Here is a 15,024-nt window from a genome sequence, read left to right on the forward strand (position 1 = left end):
AGAGTTACCATTCTTGATTAGGCTAACCGGAACTCCAACTTACAATTTTAAATTTTGGTAGATCTATCAAGTGTGGGCGATCATTGGTAAATTTATTGTTTATTTATTACGCTAGTTCTAGAACTGTTAGATCTATAATTTATTAAAAGAAAAGATTTGTTTACATTTGTCCGTCCTTTGTAAGACAGATCTAGTGCTTGTAATCAGTAATCTAAATCTAATTTAATTAGATCTAGACTTGTTCTAGAAATTCTAGACTAATTTAATTTTTTTTATTTATTTTTGAGCATTTGCAAAACTTTTTTTTAGAAATCTATCAACTTTCGTTTCAGTCGCAGTTCTGCTTTGATTGCGTTCTCATGCTAGATATCTAGAATCCTAGATATAGATTTAGATTCTAGATCTCTAATCTAGATCTAGATAGATTACAGTTCATTTAGACCAGGGGTCTCCAAACTTTTTAGTCCGAGGGCCGCATTTACTATCAAATTTCAGTTCGGGGGCCAGTTAGTTCCAGGCATGTCTTTGTTTTTTTCTGCGCAAAGTTCCTCATCATCACCAACAAACGATTTTTTCTAGGACAAAACGATCTCCGCGGGCCGGATGAGAGGACTTCGCGGGCCGCATCCGGCCCGCGGGCCGCATCCGGCCCGCGGGCCGTAGTTTGGAGACCTCTGATTTAGACTATTAAATTTTAGACTAGAAGATCTTGCTAGGATAAACACCATTTTAGCAGCATATTTTAATTATATTCACCAGCTTCATTTTATTAAACTAGCTACAGTAACAAAAGTAGGTCTATTTCTATTAATAATTAATTAGGCATTTGATCTTCAACATTTACTGAAAGATGTGTCTGTGCTTTTGAACATGACAGTTACAAAATGTTTTTTATGCTTCTTGATATTATTTCTTTTTTCAAAAGATTCACACAGTTGTAAGAAAAATCTAAAAAATGGAGATAACCCCTTCAAATCTAGAAGCCATGTCAGGCTATCTACAGCAGACACTTTCACCTGACCAAGATATTCGTCGCAATGGTATGAAGTTTCAAATCATCATTTTGATATTCTTTTTAGATCAAGTTTTTTTTTTCATACAGTTTTTCAATAGGCCCTAAAAACAATTATTTTTCAAATTAAAGGTGAAAGTCTACACATAGTTTAGGCTAGAGCTTTATAGCATGCTCTTAATTAACATTTTTTTTTTTCAAACAGCTGAAAAGTTTTTGGAATCAGTTGAAGGCAACAAGAACTATCCTTTGTTACTTCTCCATTTAATGGACAAAGATGGGGCTGAATCTCACATTCGTGTTTCATCTGCAGTCACTTTCAAGAACTACGTGAAAAGAAATTGGAGAATAGTAAGCTAGTTATTTGATTTTTATTAGTAGTAAGAACATATTATATTGACTTGTTCCTGTTGAATTATCATTTAAAGAGAATTGATATTTTTTTAATTTATAACTCTCATAAAAAATACTTGACATACTTATTTTAAAATGTTACCTTATGCTTGTTTGTTGAAGTGAAAATCATTTACAATGTTGGTATTTCAGAATGAGGGTTTTCCAGACAAAATACATGCAGATGACAGGGAGGCTATCAAACAATACATTGTTGGCTTGATGCTTAAAAGTCCAGAACAAGTTCAAAAACAGGTGCATACTCATTTACTTTCTTGGTCATCACCTGTAATACACTGCTTCAATTTTTTACAGAAATTATTTCGTCCTGTTCACTGATATTTGTCTAATTTTATAGATCTTGTGTATTATATTTTTCAGTTGAGTGATGCTATCAGCATTATTGGCAGGGAAGATTTCCCCAAGAAATGGCCAGGACTTCTTGCAGAAATGATTGCCAAATTTGAAACTGGTGATTTTAATGTAATTAATGGTGTTCTTCGTACAGCACATTCTATTTTCAAAAGGTACGCATCTTTAATGTTAGGTCTTCTACTTATTAATTTTCTTCTATTGTTCCTTATTCCTGGAAATTTTATTATTTTTTTTTTTTGTTATGTAAATTATGTAGAAATTAACTCTTACACTTTATCTCAGGTATCGACATGAATTTAAGTCACAAGAGCTGTGGGAAGAAATCAAATTTGTTTTAGATAATTTTGCAACTGCTTTAACAGAATTATTCAAGGTTTGTGATTATTGTGCCTAGTACTTAATGTTATTAGTCTTTACTGTCAGTGAACGTTATCAGTGTTTATTTTTTAGTTCAAATTGTTTTTAAACTCAACATGTAATTCACAGGCTACAATGGACCTTGCCACTCAACATGCCAATGATCCTAAAGCTTTGAAAGTTATATTTGGTAGCATTCTACTCATCTGCAAAATTTTCTACAGTTTAAATTTCCAAGTAAGTGTTGTGGTTTTTATTTAGTTTCACTATAAATTGACACATTAAAATATGAGAAATAAATATATTTAAAGTGTTCGCTGTTAACATTTTTAAAAAGTATTTGAATAACCTTTTTTTTCTACGGGGACTGGGTGGTCTAGCTGTAGAGAGCTGGACTGCTAACCCGTAAGTCTTGAGTCTTTGAGTCCTCCCAACTCTGATGGGTACCTAACTCACGATAGGGAAATGAAAGGTGGCTGGGTATAGTGCTGACCACACCATTTCTTTATATGACGAGGTCACAGAAACAAGTGAGCTCTACTTCACTTGCCCTATAGACCATCAAGTTTTGAAAGGGAACTTTACTTACTTACTTACTTTTTTTTCTACAGGACCTACCTGAACATTTTGAAGACAACATGAAGGTCTGGATGGATTACTTTCTTGCTCTTTTGAGCGTTGACAATAAGTTGCTTCAGACTAGTGTAAGTCTTAACATAGAAAGTTTCTTTAAAAACAATGATACATCTTTGATAAGCTATTGCTGCCACACATGCCCAACTCATTTAACATAAACTTTGCTGTAGAATAGTCAACCCACTTGTATATAACAGTTTTAAGTGCTAAGATATGTTTTCTTGTTTTTATTTAGCTCTATGTTGTTATTTGCACTTTCTGTTCAAACATTGCAGGACGAGGCTGAGGCTGGCCTGTTGGAACAGATCAAATCTCAAGTCTGTGACAATGTTTCCTTGTATGCTCAGAAGTATGATGAAGAGTTCTCTCCCCACCTACCAGGCTTTGTCACAGCTATTTGGGGGCTATTGATTAGTACTGGACAAGGAGTCAAGTTTGACTTGGTGAGTTGCCTCATGGATTCCTGGTGTGTTCTGATGATTAGCTGGATTTTTTAAATATTATCAAGCATTCAGTTATTTGTCCTTAAACATGTAGATAGAGTTACAGTAATGTATAATTTTATAGAAATTTACTTTTAATTTGAAAGTCAACTGTTTCTAATTTTATTATACCATAACACAGGGGTCGGCAACCTTTTGAGACGGAAGAGCCAAAAGTTGCAATTTACAAAATTTCCCAGTTTTAAAGAGCCACACACATTTTTTTATTTCAATATTATGATATTTTATTAGGATAATATATATATATATATATATATATATATATATATATATATATATATATATATATATATATATATATATATATATAATAGAAAGTACATTGAAATAGGGAGTAAACAAATATTCTAATATAATAGCGAGTGTTTATTGTTTATATTTATTATTATATCATTCATCACCGAATGTGGTAGAACAATATTTTTAATTTTCGAAAATATAAAAAAAAATATTAATATTTGTGCATGGAGCTGAAGAGCCGCATCTAGACATCAAAAGAGCTCGCGAGCCGCAGGTTGCCGACCCCTGCCATAACATGATAAAAAAAATCATTTGGAAAATGTCAATTTTTTCTTTTAGCTTGTGAGTAATGCAATCCAGTTCTTGGCCTCAGTTGCAGAGCGCCCTGCATACAAAGGTCTTTTTGACAACATGGATACATTAGCTAGCATCTGTGAAAAAGTTGTTGTACCGAACATGCAACTTAGAGGTAAGTTTCACGCTATGTTATTGTGTCACATGGAATTTTCAACTTTATTATTTTAAAAGATTAAATTTATTTACCTTTAATTTGATACCAATATTAACTATCAAGGTGAATTAGTTCTATAGAAAATAGTTATCCAATGGCTACCACTATTCACTTGTATTTCTATATTAGCTTTTTCCCCTGCTGTTTTTATGAGCTCAGGCGTAGCTCACAAAAAATGTCAGCTATAGTTCATTTAAAAATGTTAGACAAGTGACACCCTATACTATGTCATGTTCAAAGGGCTATCTTGTAGACATTATGTGTTGTTAATATGTTATAAACTTACCATTTTACATGATTGATATACTTAATGATCAATCACATTTTAAATAGTTAAATGCTGATACTCTTCTGCTTGCCCACTTTGTGCATATTCATCTTGTTTGTGATGTGGCTGTTTTGTTATTTTCAACCCTCGCCCATTTTGGTGGGTGTAACACATTTCAGGGTTTACTTCTAAAAATGTTATTTTTGCTCATTTTAGAGGTTGATGAGGAATTGTTTGAAGATAACCCAGAGGAGTACATGAGAAGAGATATTGATGGTTCAGGTATGGTTTGCTTTTCATGTTTGTATACTAGAGTAACCATGTTAAATATTACATGAGAAACTGGTATGTTCAGTCTAGCAATTTTTTAATGATATATTGTTCTATTTACGCTGTTAGATGTGGACACGAGAAGGAGAGCTGCTTGTGACTTAGTTCAGGCCTTGTGTAAATCATTTGAAGGGCCTGTCATTCAGAATTTCTCTCGTTATGTTCAAGCTTTATTGGAGGTGCTTTTTTTTTCCACCTTAATTTGAATAATTTTATTTTTGTGGTAGAGTAAAAGAATTGTGATTTTGCAGAAAGAAATATCCTATAATCAATATTTTTTCAAGGTTCTTTCAACAAAAATTTAATGTAGGAACAAACAATAATGTTTTTAATTTTCTTCAGGACTATGCTAAAAATCATAACACAAACTGGAAAAGCAAAGATGCTGCTATCTTTCTTGTTACTTCTCTAGCTGCCAAAGGACAAACACAAAAAGTATGTACACTGACCTCATTATATGTTTGATTCTGGTCCATTCTTTAACTGTTTGCTAACTAGAACTTTTTTCTTGTTCACTAACAGCAAGGGGTTACACAGACAAGTGAACTAGTGAATATCACAGAATTTTACCAAGCTCACATCCTACCTGATCTCAAATCTAACAATGGTATGCTTGTACTGGCTAACTGTATGAAGTATTCATTTAGCTTAAAGGCTTTTTATTATTAATTTTTAGACCTTATGTAAATTATGTTCTTTTTTTATTTATTCCATTAAGTTAAAATGTGTTCTTCCTACTTTAAAAAAAGCCCAGTTAATCTTTTTATTGTATTGCAGTGGATGAGATGCCTATCTTGAAAGCTGATATTATCAAGTATTTGATGGTTTTCAGAAATCAGGTATGTTTAATTTTTTTGCTTGCTCTTTCTTTTTTTTTTATTTTTGTTAAGCTATTCTGTTTTTCCAAGTGGCATTCAGCTGATTTACTTTATTTTTTTTTTATTTTTTTAATTATTTGCAGCTTCCAGCTAGTGTTATTCAGGCTTCTGTCCCAGATCTCTTAAGGTTTATACGCTCTCATCAAGTTGTTGTTCACACCTACGCAGCACTAGCTCTTGAAAGATTGTTTATGGTGCGTCATAACGGAGCTGCAGTGTAGGTTTCTATGATATCCTTTTTTGTTTTAACATTGTGGATGTTTGGTTATTTTCACTTATTCTATAATTTTACTTTTTATATTCCAGCATCACCTGTGATTTTGTCCACCCTATGGCAGGAGAATTAATGACCAGTCTCTTTGCTGCTATGGAAATGCCTGGATCAGCAGAAAATGAATACATAATGAAAGGTATGTTGTATTTTTAGTTTGTTTTGTATGAACTATTTATTTATTATTTTTTTATGAATTATTTATTTATTTACAGAAATGTTTTTAAAATATATTAGTATGCTACAACTACATGCTTTGATATTTAACTCTTGGAATTTTGTTCACTCTCCAGCTGTAATGAGGAGTATGTCACTTTTACAGGATCATGTGTTGCCCATGATTCCACAGCTCCTTGTTGGGTTGAAGTCAAAACTTCTTCTTGTCAGCAAGGTACTTTTGTTAATATTACTTGTATTTATTTAATTAATTTTTTCCACTTTCTGTATAGATTGTTATATATGGTTAATTTTCTTAGCTAACATCTTTTAAAATTCCTTCTTTTTAGAATCCCAGCAAACCCCACTTTAATCACTACTTGTTTGAGTGCCTGTGTGTGGCCATAAGATCTTCATGTAAAAATCATCCAGAGGCAGTAACTTTGTTTGAAGAAGCTTTATTTCAGCCATTTACAGACATACTCCAACAAGATGTGCAAGGTAGAATCATCAGTTTACAACTGGTCTAATCATGCATGAAATATCTCAATACAACACGTATTTTTTTTTAAGAGCATAGGCCATAGTTACCTCAGTGTTTATTCAATGATTTGTTATAGTTGTTGTTTTTTTTTTCAGAGTTTATCCCCTATGTGTTTCAAATCCTCTCCATGTTGATTGAGCAACACTCTGGACAAATTCCTGAAACATACATGGCACTTTTCCCCCACCTTCTTGCCCCAGTCTTGTGGGAACGTCCAGGCAATATTCCACCACTGGTTCGCCTCTTACAAGCTTACATTCACAAAGGCTCTGGTCAAATTGAAACTGACAAATTGGTTAGTTGCTGGATTTTTTTAAAAACTTTTATTAGCAAATTAGTTATTTAAAATTCTTTAAATGTACTATTTATTTTACAGAACGGTTTACTTGGAGTTTTCCAAAAGTTGATAGCATCAAAGAGTCATGATCATGAAGGATTTTATTTGTTGAATTACATCATAGAGTTTATGCCAAAGTAGGTGTAAACCTTTTAGTGTATTATATATTTAAAAATATTTGTATAACTTATTACTAAGAATTTCTAATAACTGATGCTTTATTTCAACAGAGAAAATGTTACACCATACACCAAACAAATTTTTCTTCTGTTATTTCAACGTTTAAGTAACTCCAAGACAACAAAGTACATTAAAAGTAAGGTTTTTTCTCTTAAAGTTGCTCCAATAATTCATTTCTCAACTAAAACTTCAGTCTTAAACATCTAACCATGGAAACATAGCCCTAAACCTATACTATTATTTAAAGCAATCCTACTTGAGATATCTTTTATTGTAATGAATCTTTTTAATTCCAGGTCTGTTGGTCTTTTTTTGTTTGTATGCAGTGAAATATAGTGCATCATCTTTAATTGAAATCATCGATGGAATTCAGCAAAAGTATAATCATTTTGTTATTATTGGTTGCTATTTTTACTGCTTTTTATCACTACATATCTAGAATACCTAGGACTTAATTTCATAAAAGTTCATCAAAATATTTTGTCTTTATAGTACTATATCAAACTTAAATGTATCTTATTATCATAATAATTAATAATATCGTAATGTTCTATAAAATAAAAATTGGATTTGTTCTTTTTCAGAATGTTTTCCATGGTTATTGAACGACTTTTCTTACCAGACTTACAGAAAGTCTCAGGAACCACATCAAAGAAAATCTGTGCATTTGGTGTCACTAAAATTCTCACAGAAGCAGATGCAATGCTTTCTGGTGACTATGCTTCCCTCTGGTAAATTACACCTTCCTCAAATTCTGCATCTTGTTAAGCAAACACAGAAATTAAATTATGTATGTTATAGTTAATAAATTCTCATACAATTAACAGGCCACGACTTCTTCAAGCTTTGATTGGTTTGTTTGAGTTACCTGAGGACGAATCTGTACCAGATGATGAACACTTCATTGAGATTGAAGACACGCCAGGTAGGACGTTAGTCTCCTTTATATCAACTCAAGCCATCTTGTGTACTTTCAGATGACGCCAATGTACTTGTCTCATTTCTTTTTTATTTAAAAACTATTTTAAAAAATCCTTTTACAAGCGATGTATATTAAATCCTCAAAAACTGAGTTTATCCAGTTGTGGTATCATCTTTTCACAGGCTACCAGACATCCTACTCTCAGTTGGCTTTTGCAGGAAAGAAAGATCATGACCCACTAGCTGGATTAGCTGAAGATCCCAAGATCAACCTTGCTAAACACTTGCAAAAAATAGCCACTCGTTGTCCTGGAACGGTAATTGTAACATTTCCTTTTGTAGACCCTCTGTTACACGTCTCTCATTTGTAGATTCCCGCCTATCAATTTTCTTCTATTTCTGTTACCAAAAAAAGGGAATGCAAATTTTTTTTTTGAAGGACTAATTTATGAATGAAAGAAAATGTTTGCTAAAGCATGCAGTTTTCATCATTTTACTACACTTCCATCCAAACCACCCCTCACCTTCTTCCCATGATCCCACGGGCTGATGTGCCAACAACACATGACCATCCAACACAGTTGTGTTCAGTCTATCTCTATTCTACTAATGATGTTATTTAAATATTTGAGTTGATCTTTTTTGTGTATAAATAAAATAACTTTTTAAAGACATGAAAATACTTAAACTATTTCCAGATTAAACCTCTGATAAAAGCTGGAATGGAGGCTAAAGCGCAAGAGTTTCTTGACCAGTATTGCCAGTTAGCTAATATTAGTCTGGTGTGAAACACATTTATGACGACTTGTTATTGCTGATATAAGGTACCCAAAGTTTGAAGTTTGTTACCGGTACTTGAGTGACTTGTAAGTCAGACACCTTGTAATCATTCTGTAAAATATATGTTGTATATATTTGGTATGGATATGATATGCACCCTATTCCCTACTAGTGTGGAAGGTTGGAAGCATATTGCCCATACACACTGTTATATGCTGAGATCAGATCAAGGAAAAGTCCAGTGATTACAAATGTGGGGAGTTGAGTTTATTTAGTCTGCCACTAGTGTTCACACCTGTTATCATACTTTAAGATAACCTTGTAAAAAAAAGAATATTTTTACTAACATTCACATTTGGTTGGATTTCTTTCTAAATTGCTAAAATCTAACCCTGTAGAGAAATAGATGCAATACTTGCCGCCTGTAAAAAAAATTGACTGTTGTTTTGTATTTGTAAATGCTCCATCTGGGCTTTTGTTATATTAAAATTCATTTTGTAAATAAATGTTCTGCATCAAGATGTTAAATTTTTTTTTAATTCCATAAATCATAATAAATGCAAAGTTGTTCAATTTATTCAGATGATTACCTGATAAGTTAGAGAAAGTAGTTGCTGGACGTATGAACCCTACTTCATTTGCTCTGTTGACCATGGTATATGATAGTATTGGACAAAACCTAAACAGGCCTAAATGATCAGTGCCAACTGTCATTGCATTTTGTACCCACTTGTTGAGGCTCTATTAATTATCGCACTATTCTATTGGAACACAATTCTCAAAACTAATTTTGCAGCAGGTTTTCTAAACTCTGGTCTAAAAAGATTTGTCTGATTCATGTAGAAAACAGCTTATAGAAGTTACTCTTACATAGTAGTTAATACTAGTATACAGCCAGGACTTTGCACAGTCACAAACATTGAAAAACAAGGGGAAAATTTTAAATATTTTTATTGTTTAAATATTTTGACATGTAAACATAAAACAGTGGTGCTTGAACTGGATCTGAAAAACAAAAAAAAAGGATATCACATGTGATTCCCAAGTATCAACCTTATCTTAGAGAAATACAAATGACAAATAAACTAAACATTTATTGTATTGGCTCTAAGGATCTCAGTCTAGTTTAATGTTATGATTCTATCATTATTGTCGACATGGATTTAAATTGGAAATGTGTTTTTGTAAATTTTGTCTGCAAAGTGGTTGTTAAATTTATTTTTTTTACTAATTTTAAAATTTATTAATTTTAGAATCAATGTTACAAAAGTTGCTCCTGTTGAGAACTTGAAATATTTTTTGCATTTATTTATTTACATCAACCTGAGATTTCACAGAAACTCAGTGATAGTATTTCTGGAACCACTCACTTTGTATTCAATATTTGCCGGTACCAATTTTAATAAATTTATAATTTTTAAAACACCATGAATTAGTTAGATGATGTTTATTTACACTTTCTAATTTTATTTGGTTACAGTCAGACACTAAAATATACCTCCAATCTTATGAATCAAGATTTTATAAACACAATCATTTTGATAATGTACCCGATTTTAAAAATATACTTGGTGACAATTCATTAAATGGAACACAACAAAACTTACTGTGATGAAAAAAATGACATGATGGCAGTGTAGAATCAGTCAACCTTTTTAACATTATTGACAGAGACATAGTGGTATAACACTACTAGCAGAAACAAGGCAACTCCTAGGCCATTGGCAAAAATAGCTAGCTGCACATCAGTAATCATTCTTGTATTTTAGAATACCTAGAATAAAACAAAGTAAGTTAAATCACAGCTTACATGCAGTATAGTCTTCAAAGCTAGATTTATTAACTAGTGATTACATTTAGAGTAACGGTTTGGATTAAATAACAATGTGAGATTATTTCTTTAAAATTCTTTCTTATACAACTTACACACAAGATTATAATTAATTTACATGTAACATGGATTTTGATACCTTTTTAAAAAGTAACTATATGGGTAAAAAAAAATGTTTTTATGAAATTAAGAGATATCAAAACTTAAGTTGATTATTAATCTTCCTGACAAACTATCACATGCCATGTGCCATTTCACTTGAAACACACAATGTATTACAACGTTAAACAGACTTACACTTGTTCATCAAGTGAGAGAAATCAGGTTGTGCAAGCTTCATAGTATATGATTAAATTAAGAGCCTTGATTTTAGGCTTAGCATACCTATTACTGATTTAAATATTGTTGTTTTATTTTAGACCCTTTCACCTGAATATTTTAAAAAAATTAATAGTGTTGTATAATTAAATATGGGCGTAATAAATACATCAGGGGATGGCGTGGTCGAATGGTAAAGCATTTGTCTGCTAACCCATCAAGTCTAGAGTTTGGGCCGCTACCTAGTGAATTAGGCCTACAGTTTAATAATAAGAAGTATAGGCCTAAAGGTTTGTATGATAATATTTGTTCAACATAAATGATGAATTATGCATCAGTTTTGGTGTTTCCATTGCCTAAATTCTAAATCAATGCAAAGATGATTTTTATACATTTGAGTAAGATGCTAAAACAAACAAATACAAAGTGTGGGTAAAAAATGATCACATCGCAAAAGAAATAAATTTATGCACTGGTTTATCCAGCCTTGCTTGAATTACTCAAATTACTGCAATACTGCCTCGCAGTATGAGTACTCAGTACTCATCAGTACTGTATTATTGGGCCATGAGCCTATAAAAATAAGTTTAACTGGTTACTAGATTATTCAGGAGAGCAAATTAGATCTATAGGCCTAATTGTTTAAGTAAGTAATAATTCTAGATCTAGATACGCCTACTACATTTAATCTAGATCTAGATAGATCTAGTAACTAGCCGGGAGGTTAGACTTCTCAGCTGCACCAGACTAGACTTGCTTGAGGGTGCAGGACTGCAGGTGGTTAAAAAAAAAGGAAAAGGACATTCCAGCTGAATCCGTGCGACAAATGAAATGCGAAAGATCGTTAACAATATTTAAATGCTATCTAGATCAATATGACAGTTTCAAATGTATTAAATTTAATTACACAGCTTTTCTTACTCGTTAAGTGTACTCAAGATTCAACGTAACGATTATTATAATATACGTGTCGTTTTATATATAAAATACAACTTCTATATCCGGCATGATGTATGTAATTTTTGTTGATGGAGAGCTCTACTAGATAAAAATCTAGTCTGATAAAAATTTGTAAAACAAATATAGATCTACAAAGTTTAGATCTCTATATAAAGAACTATATTAATTTTAAAAGTATTAAAATGAGAACAATTGAAATAAATTTAATGTAAACTATTTTCCCCGAACAGTAAATACGTGTTATTTGTTTTTTCAATCTATGCTCTGGTCTAGTAAGTCATTAAAAAAAAAGTCATCACTAATAGAAGTCTATAATAAACGCTATCGAGACCAAACTATTATTTATTATTGAACCTACTCAGAAGGCCTACTCTTAAAATGTTGGAGAGACAATATTTGTTAGAGATATGCAACAGTTAGTCTCACCCTTGTTACTACCTTAATATGTGAGGCAGTAGCGTACGCAGGGGGGGGGGGGGACAAGGGGAGCGGCCGCCCCCCCTCTGGCCATTTTCAGCAAAGTGGCGTCTTTTTGGAAACTTTTTAAACTCAAAGTTTTAAACAATGATATTTTTAAAAAAATATTTTTGGTCGGCACATCTATGTAAATCACAAGATTTCTTTTCATGCAGCAATTAAGCATTATTGTACTAGTTTAATAGTGTCTACGTTTACAACACGTATTAACAGCTGCATCAGTTTGCCATTCTAAAAATAACCATTACGATGCATTGCAATGTTTTAAAAACCTCTACGGGTAGTACCACTTGGCAAGAGGGATGTTAAGTTTAAGGCAACTGTATAATGTATTTGCTTACGAATAATTGAATTAGAAAGTGTTATACATAAAACTTCACACATAATTACTTTATATATATACAGTTTGAATCGTGTGATTAATTTAAAAAAAAATTACAATACAGAAACAAATACAACTGATGTGGCACCTCTGTTTAAATTTACTTATGAGCAAACTGCGCAGTGGTGGGGAAATTTTGACAAGGTCAACAACGTCAGCACGATGAAGTAGTAGTATTCTTACAGTTTGGGCGATAGTGATTACGATTACAAATTATATGAAACAGTTACAACCCTCCTCCCCTATGGACCCCTCTGTAAAAAAACAATATTGTCATAATACCACTGCTACTTATTTAAATCTATTTCTGTAATATATATTTGTGTAATATATATGTATGTTTAGAACAGTCATTTAAAAACTGACGCTATGTTCACTCTTAGTTATCTCCCCCCCTCCCCCCCCCCCACAAACACACACCTCACCACCACAATTGTGTAGAGCGACATTAATGTCACACCTAGGTATACACTGGGTTGGATAATTGACCTAAAGTGACCGGACAGTGGTGAATGTAGTTGAACTTATTATTTATTTGTTTTGACATTTGTAATTAAATTTGTAGATATATACATATTTATATTAAGAGAGTGATTATTTCCCCTATTTCACTTGTCTTAAATAATTTCCCAGGAATTATTATGTAAGAATTTTTTTTACAAGAATTACAAAACAGATTGGGCTCATTGTTTTTGGTTATATAATACACGTATAAAGAACGTGTTAAAAATTCGGCGCCTTTTTTTGCTCTTTTCGCTCCCCCTACAACGAAAACCTGGATACGCCTCTGATGTGAGGGTGTATAAGTTGGTATGTGACTATGTCCGTGTTCATAAAAGCCGCATGGGTGCGTGTGTAGCCTATGTAGGTTTACTTGATCTATGTATGGGCATGAGCGCGTGTTTGGGTGTGATACATCGAGAAATAGCCTCTAGGTCTATTTCGTCGTGTTGAAGAATAAAAACGGCATAAAATGAATTTGTAAACAGCATAGTGCAGTGCAGTGGCGTAGCGAGGTCGGGTGTCACCCGGTGCGGCACTTAATGGTGTCACCCCCCAGAGGCGTAACGACCCTTCCCGGGGACAAACTTTCAAATTTTTTTTATTTGCACCCCCCCCCCCCCCTCAAACTTTCGATTTACACCCCCCCCCCCCTCAAACTTTCGATTTGCACCCCCCCCCCCCCTCCTCAAGTTTTTATATATTTTGCTATTTTTTGCCTTGGTGTCACCCCCCCCCCCCCCTAAATGGTGTCACCCGGTGCGATCCGCACCCCCGCCTCCTCCCCCCTCGCTCACCTCTGGTGCAGTGCGATAGAGCTCTCAACTAACCGAAAAGTCTTGAGTTCGGATCTCGGACTCGCATCTGCGGGATCCAGCTTTAATGAGTATCTGACTTATGTAAGAACAATCAAGACGGCTTGGCAAGCTCGCCATATTAAGCTACCGGTACTGACCCTGGCCACAGAAATTGATTAACTCAACGTCATCTGCCCACTTGACCATCAAATTTGAAAGGGTTAACTTCAAACGTACTATGACATTTTTTCGAATGATCCAGTCTATTTACATTTTGCTTACTTACATCATAAACCGAATTGTTTGACATACATTTTGTTAACTAGACACTGGATGGAAAAAGCTTAGATTCTGATATTCATTGTTATGGTTGATATTTCCATGCTTCATGTTATTTGTTATCCGTTATCCAATACACGTTCTCATAAATGTAAAATTATCATCAGTTCATTAAAGTGGTTGCTCCTATGTTATGTTGGGGATGATCCATAAATAAAGTTTCGTTTTTTTGACGATTTTTACTTCACCCCTCCACCCGTCACAAAAAGCCAGACCCCCCCCCCCCCCCCCCCATCCAAGACATCACACATTCTAATAAATTTATATTACAATGTATTAAAACAGTTTTCTAAAACACGAAATAACGGCTAAAATTCGCTTTCTAACATCACTTTTTTAATAATACAAAAGTGTGACGTCACACTGACTCTCCTCCCATCATCACACATGGTCACAAAATTACGGAATCCACTCCCCCCTCCGAATGTGACGTCATTCTACCATTTTAATAATCAGCTACAGTAAACTTTTTATTTAACCTCAGGTCTCTTCCAATGTTTTCTGGGAGGCATTGTGCTTAAACAGTCAGTGATACATTGAATCACCACATTGGGGCTTTTGAAATGACGTTGTTTAGTTTCTAAATATTGATATTAAAAACCTGTTTGTATTTTGTTTCGTAGATGAACAAACCATTTATGATAACTGTTCTGTGCTACTGTAACACCATATTAAAGTAATCCACTAGTACAAAACATTACTAAAACAATTCATGAAACATGGTTGA

General features: G+C 33.2%; 1 protein-coding gene across 3 annotated transcripts; it reads left to right on the forward strand.

Moving 5' to 3' along the window:
- Positions 1-12: 12 nt before the first annotated feature.
- On the forward strand, positions 13-9,211 carry LOC131935268 (exportin-2). Of its 3 annotated transcripts, none has more exons than XM_059291645.1 (27): positions 13-86; positions 926-1,040; positions 1,218-1,363; positions 1,559-1,660; positions 1,787-1,932; positions 2,063-2,153; positions 2,267-2,374; positions 2,749-2,841; positions 3,049-3,216; positions 3,856-3,985; positions 4,512-4,577; positions 4,695-4,804; positions 4,968-5,060; positions 5,148-5,232; positions 5,403-5,464; positions 5,587-5,720; positions 5,810-5,913; positions 6,068-6,165; positions 6,281-6,431; positions 6,570-6,769; positions 6,851-6,948; positions 7,042-7,127; positions 7,288-7,369; positions 7,576-7,722; positions 7,819-7,916; positions 8,096-8,229; positions 8,611-9,211. In XM_059291645.1, the coding sequence occupies exons 2-27, from the start codon at positions 956-958 to the stop codon at positions 8,698-8,700; spliced, it is 2,907 nt and encodes a 968-aa protein (XP_059147628.1). In that variant the 5' UTR covers positions 13-86; positions 926-955; the 3' UTR covers positions 8,701-9,211. The 3 variants fall into 3 exon arrangements, with proteins under 3 accessions (XP_059147628.1, XP_059147630.1, XP_059147629.1); XM_059291647.1 differs by lacking the exon at positions 13-86 and adding an exon at positions 138-179; XM_059291646.1 differs by lacking the exon at positions 13-86 and adding an exon at positions 705-792.
- Positions 9,212-15,024: the final 5,813 nt, after the last annotated feature.

Source organism: Physella acuta, unplaced genomic scaffold (genome assembly GCF_028476545.2).
Source record: "Physella acuta isolate Inbredline_101_S28 unplaced genomic scaffold, ASM2847654v3 ptg000140l, whole genome shotgun sequence".
In the NCBI taxonomy this organism is placed as follows: domain Eukaryota; kingdom Metazoa; phylum Mollusca; class Gastropoda; family Physidae; genus Physella; species Physella acuta.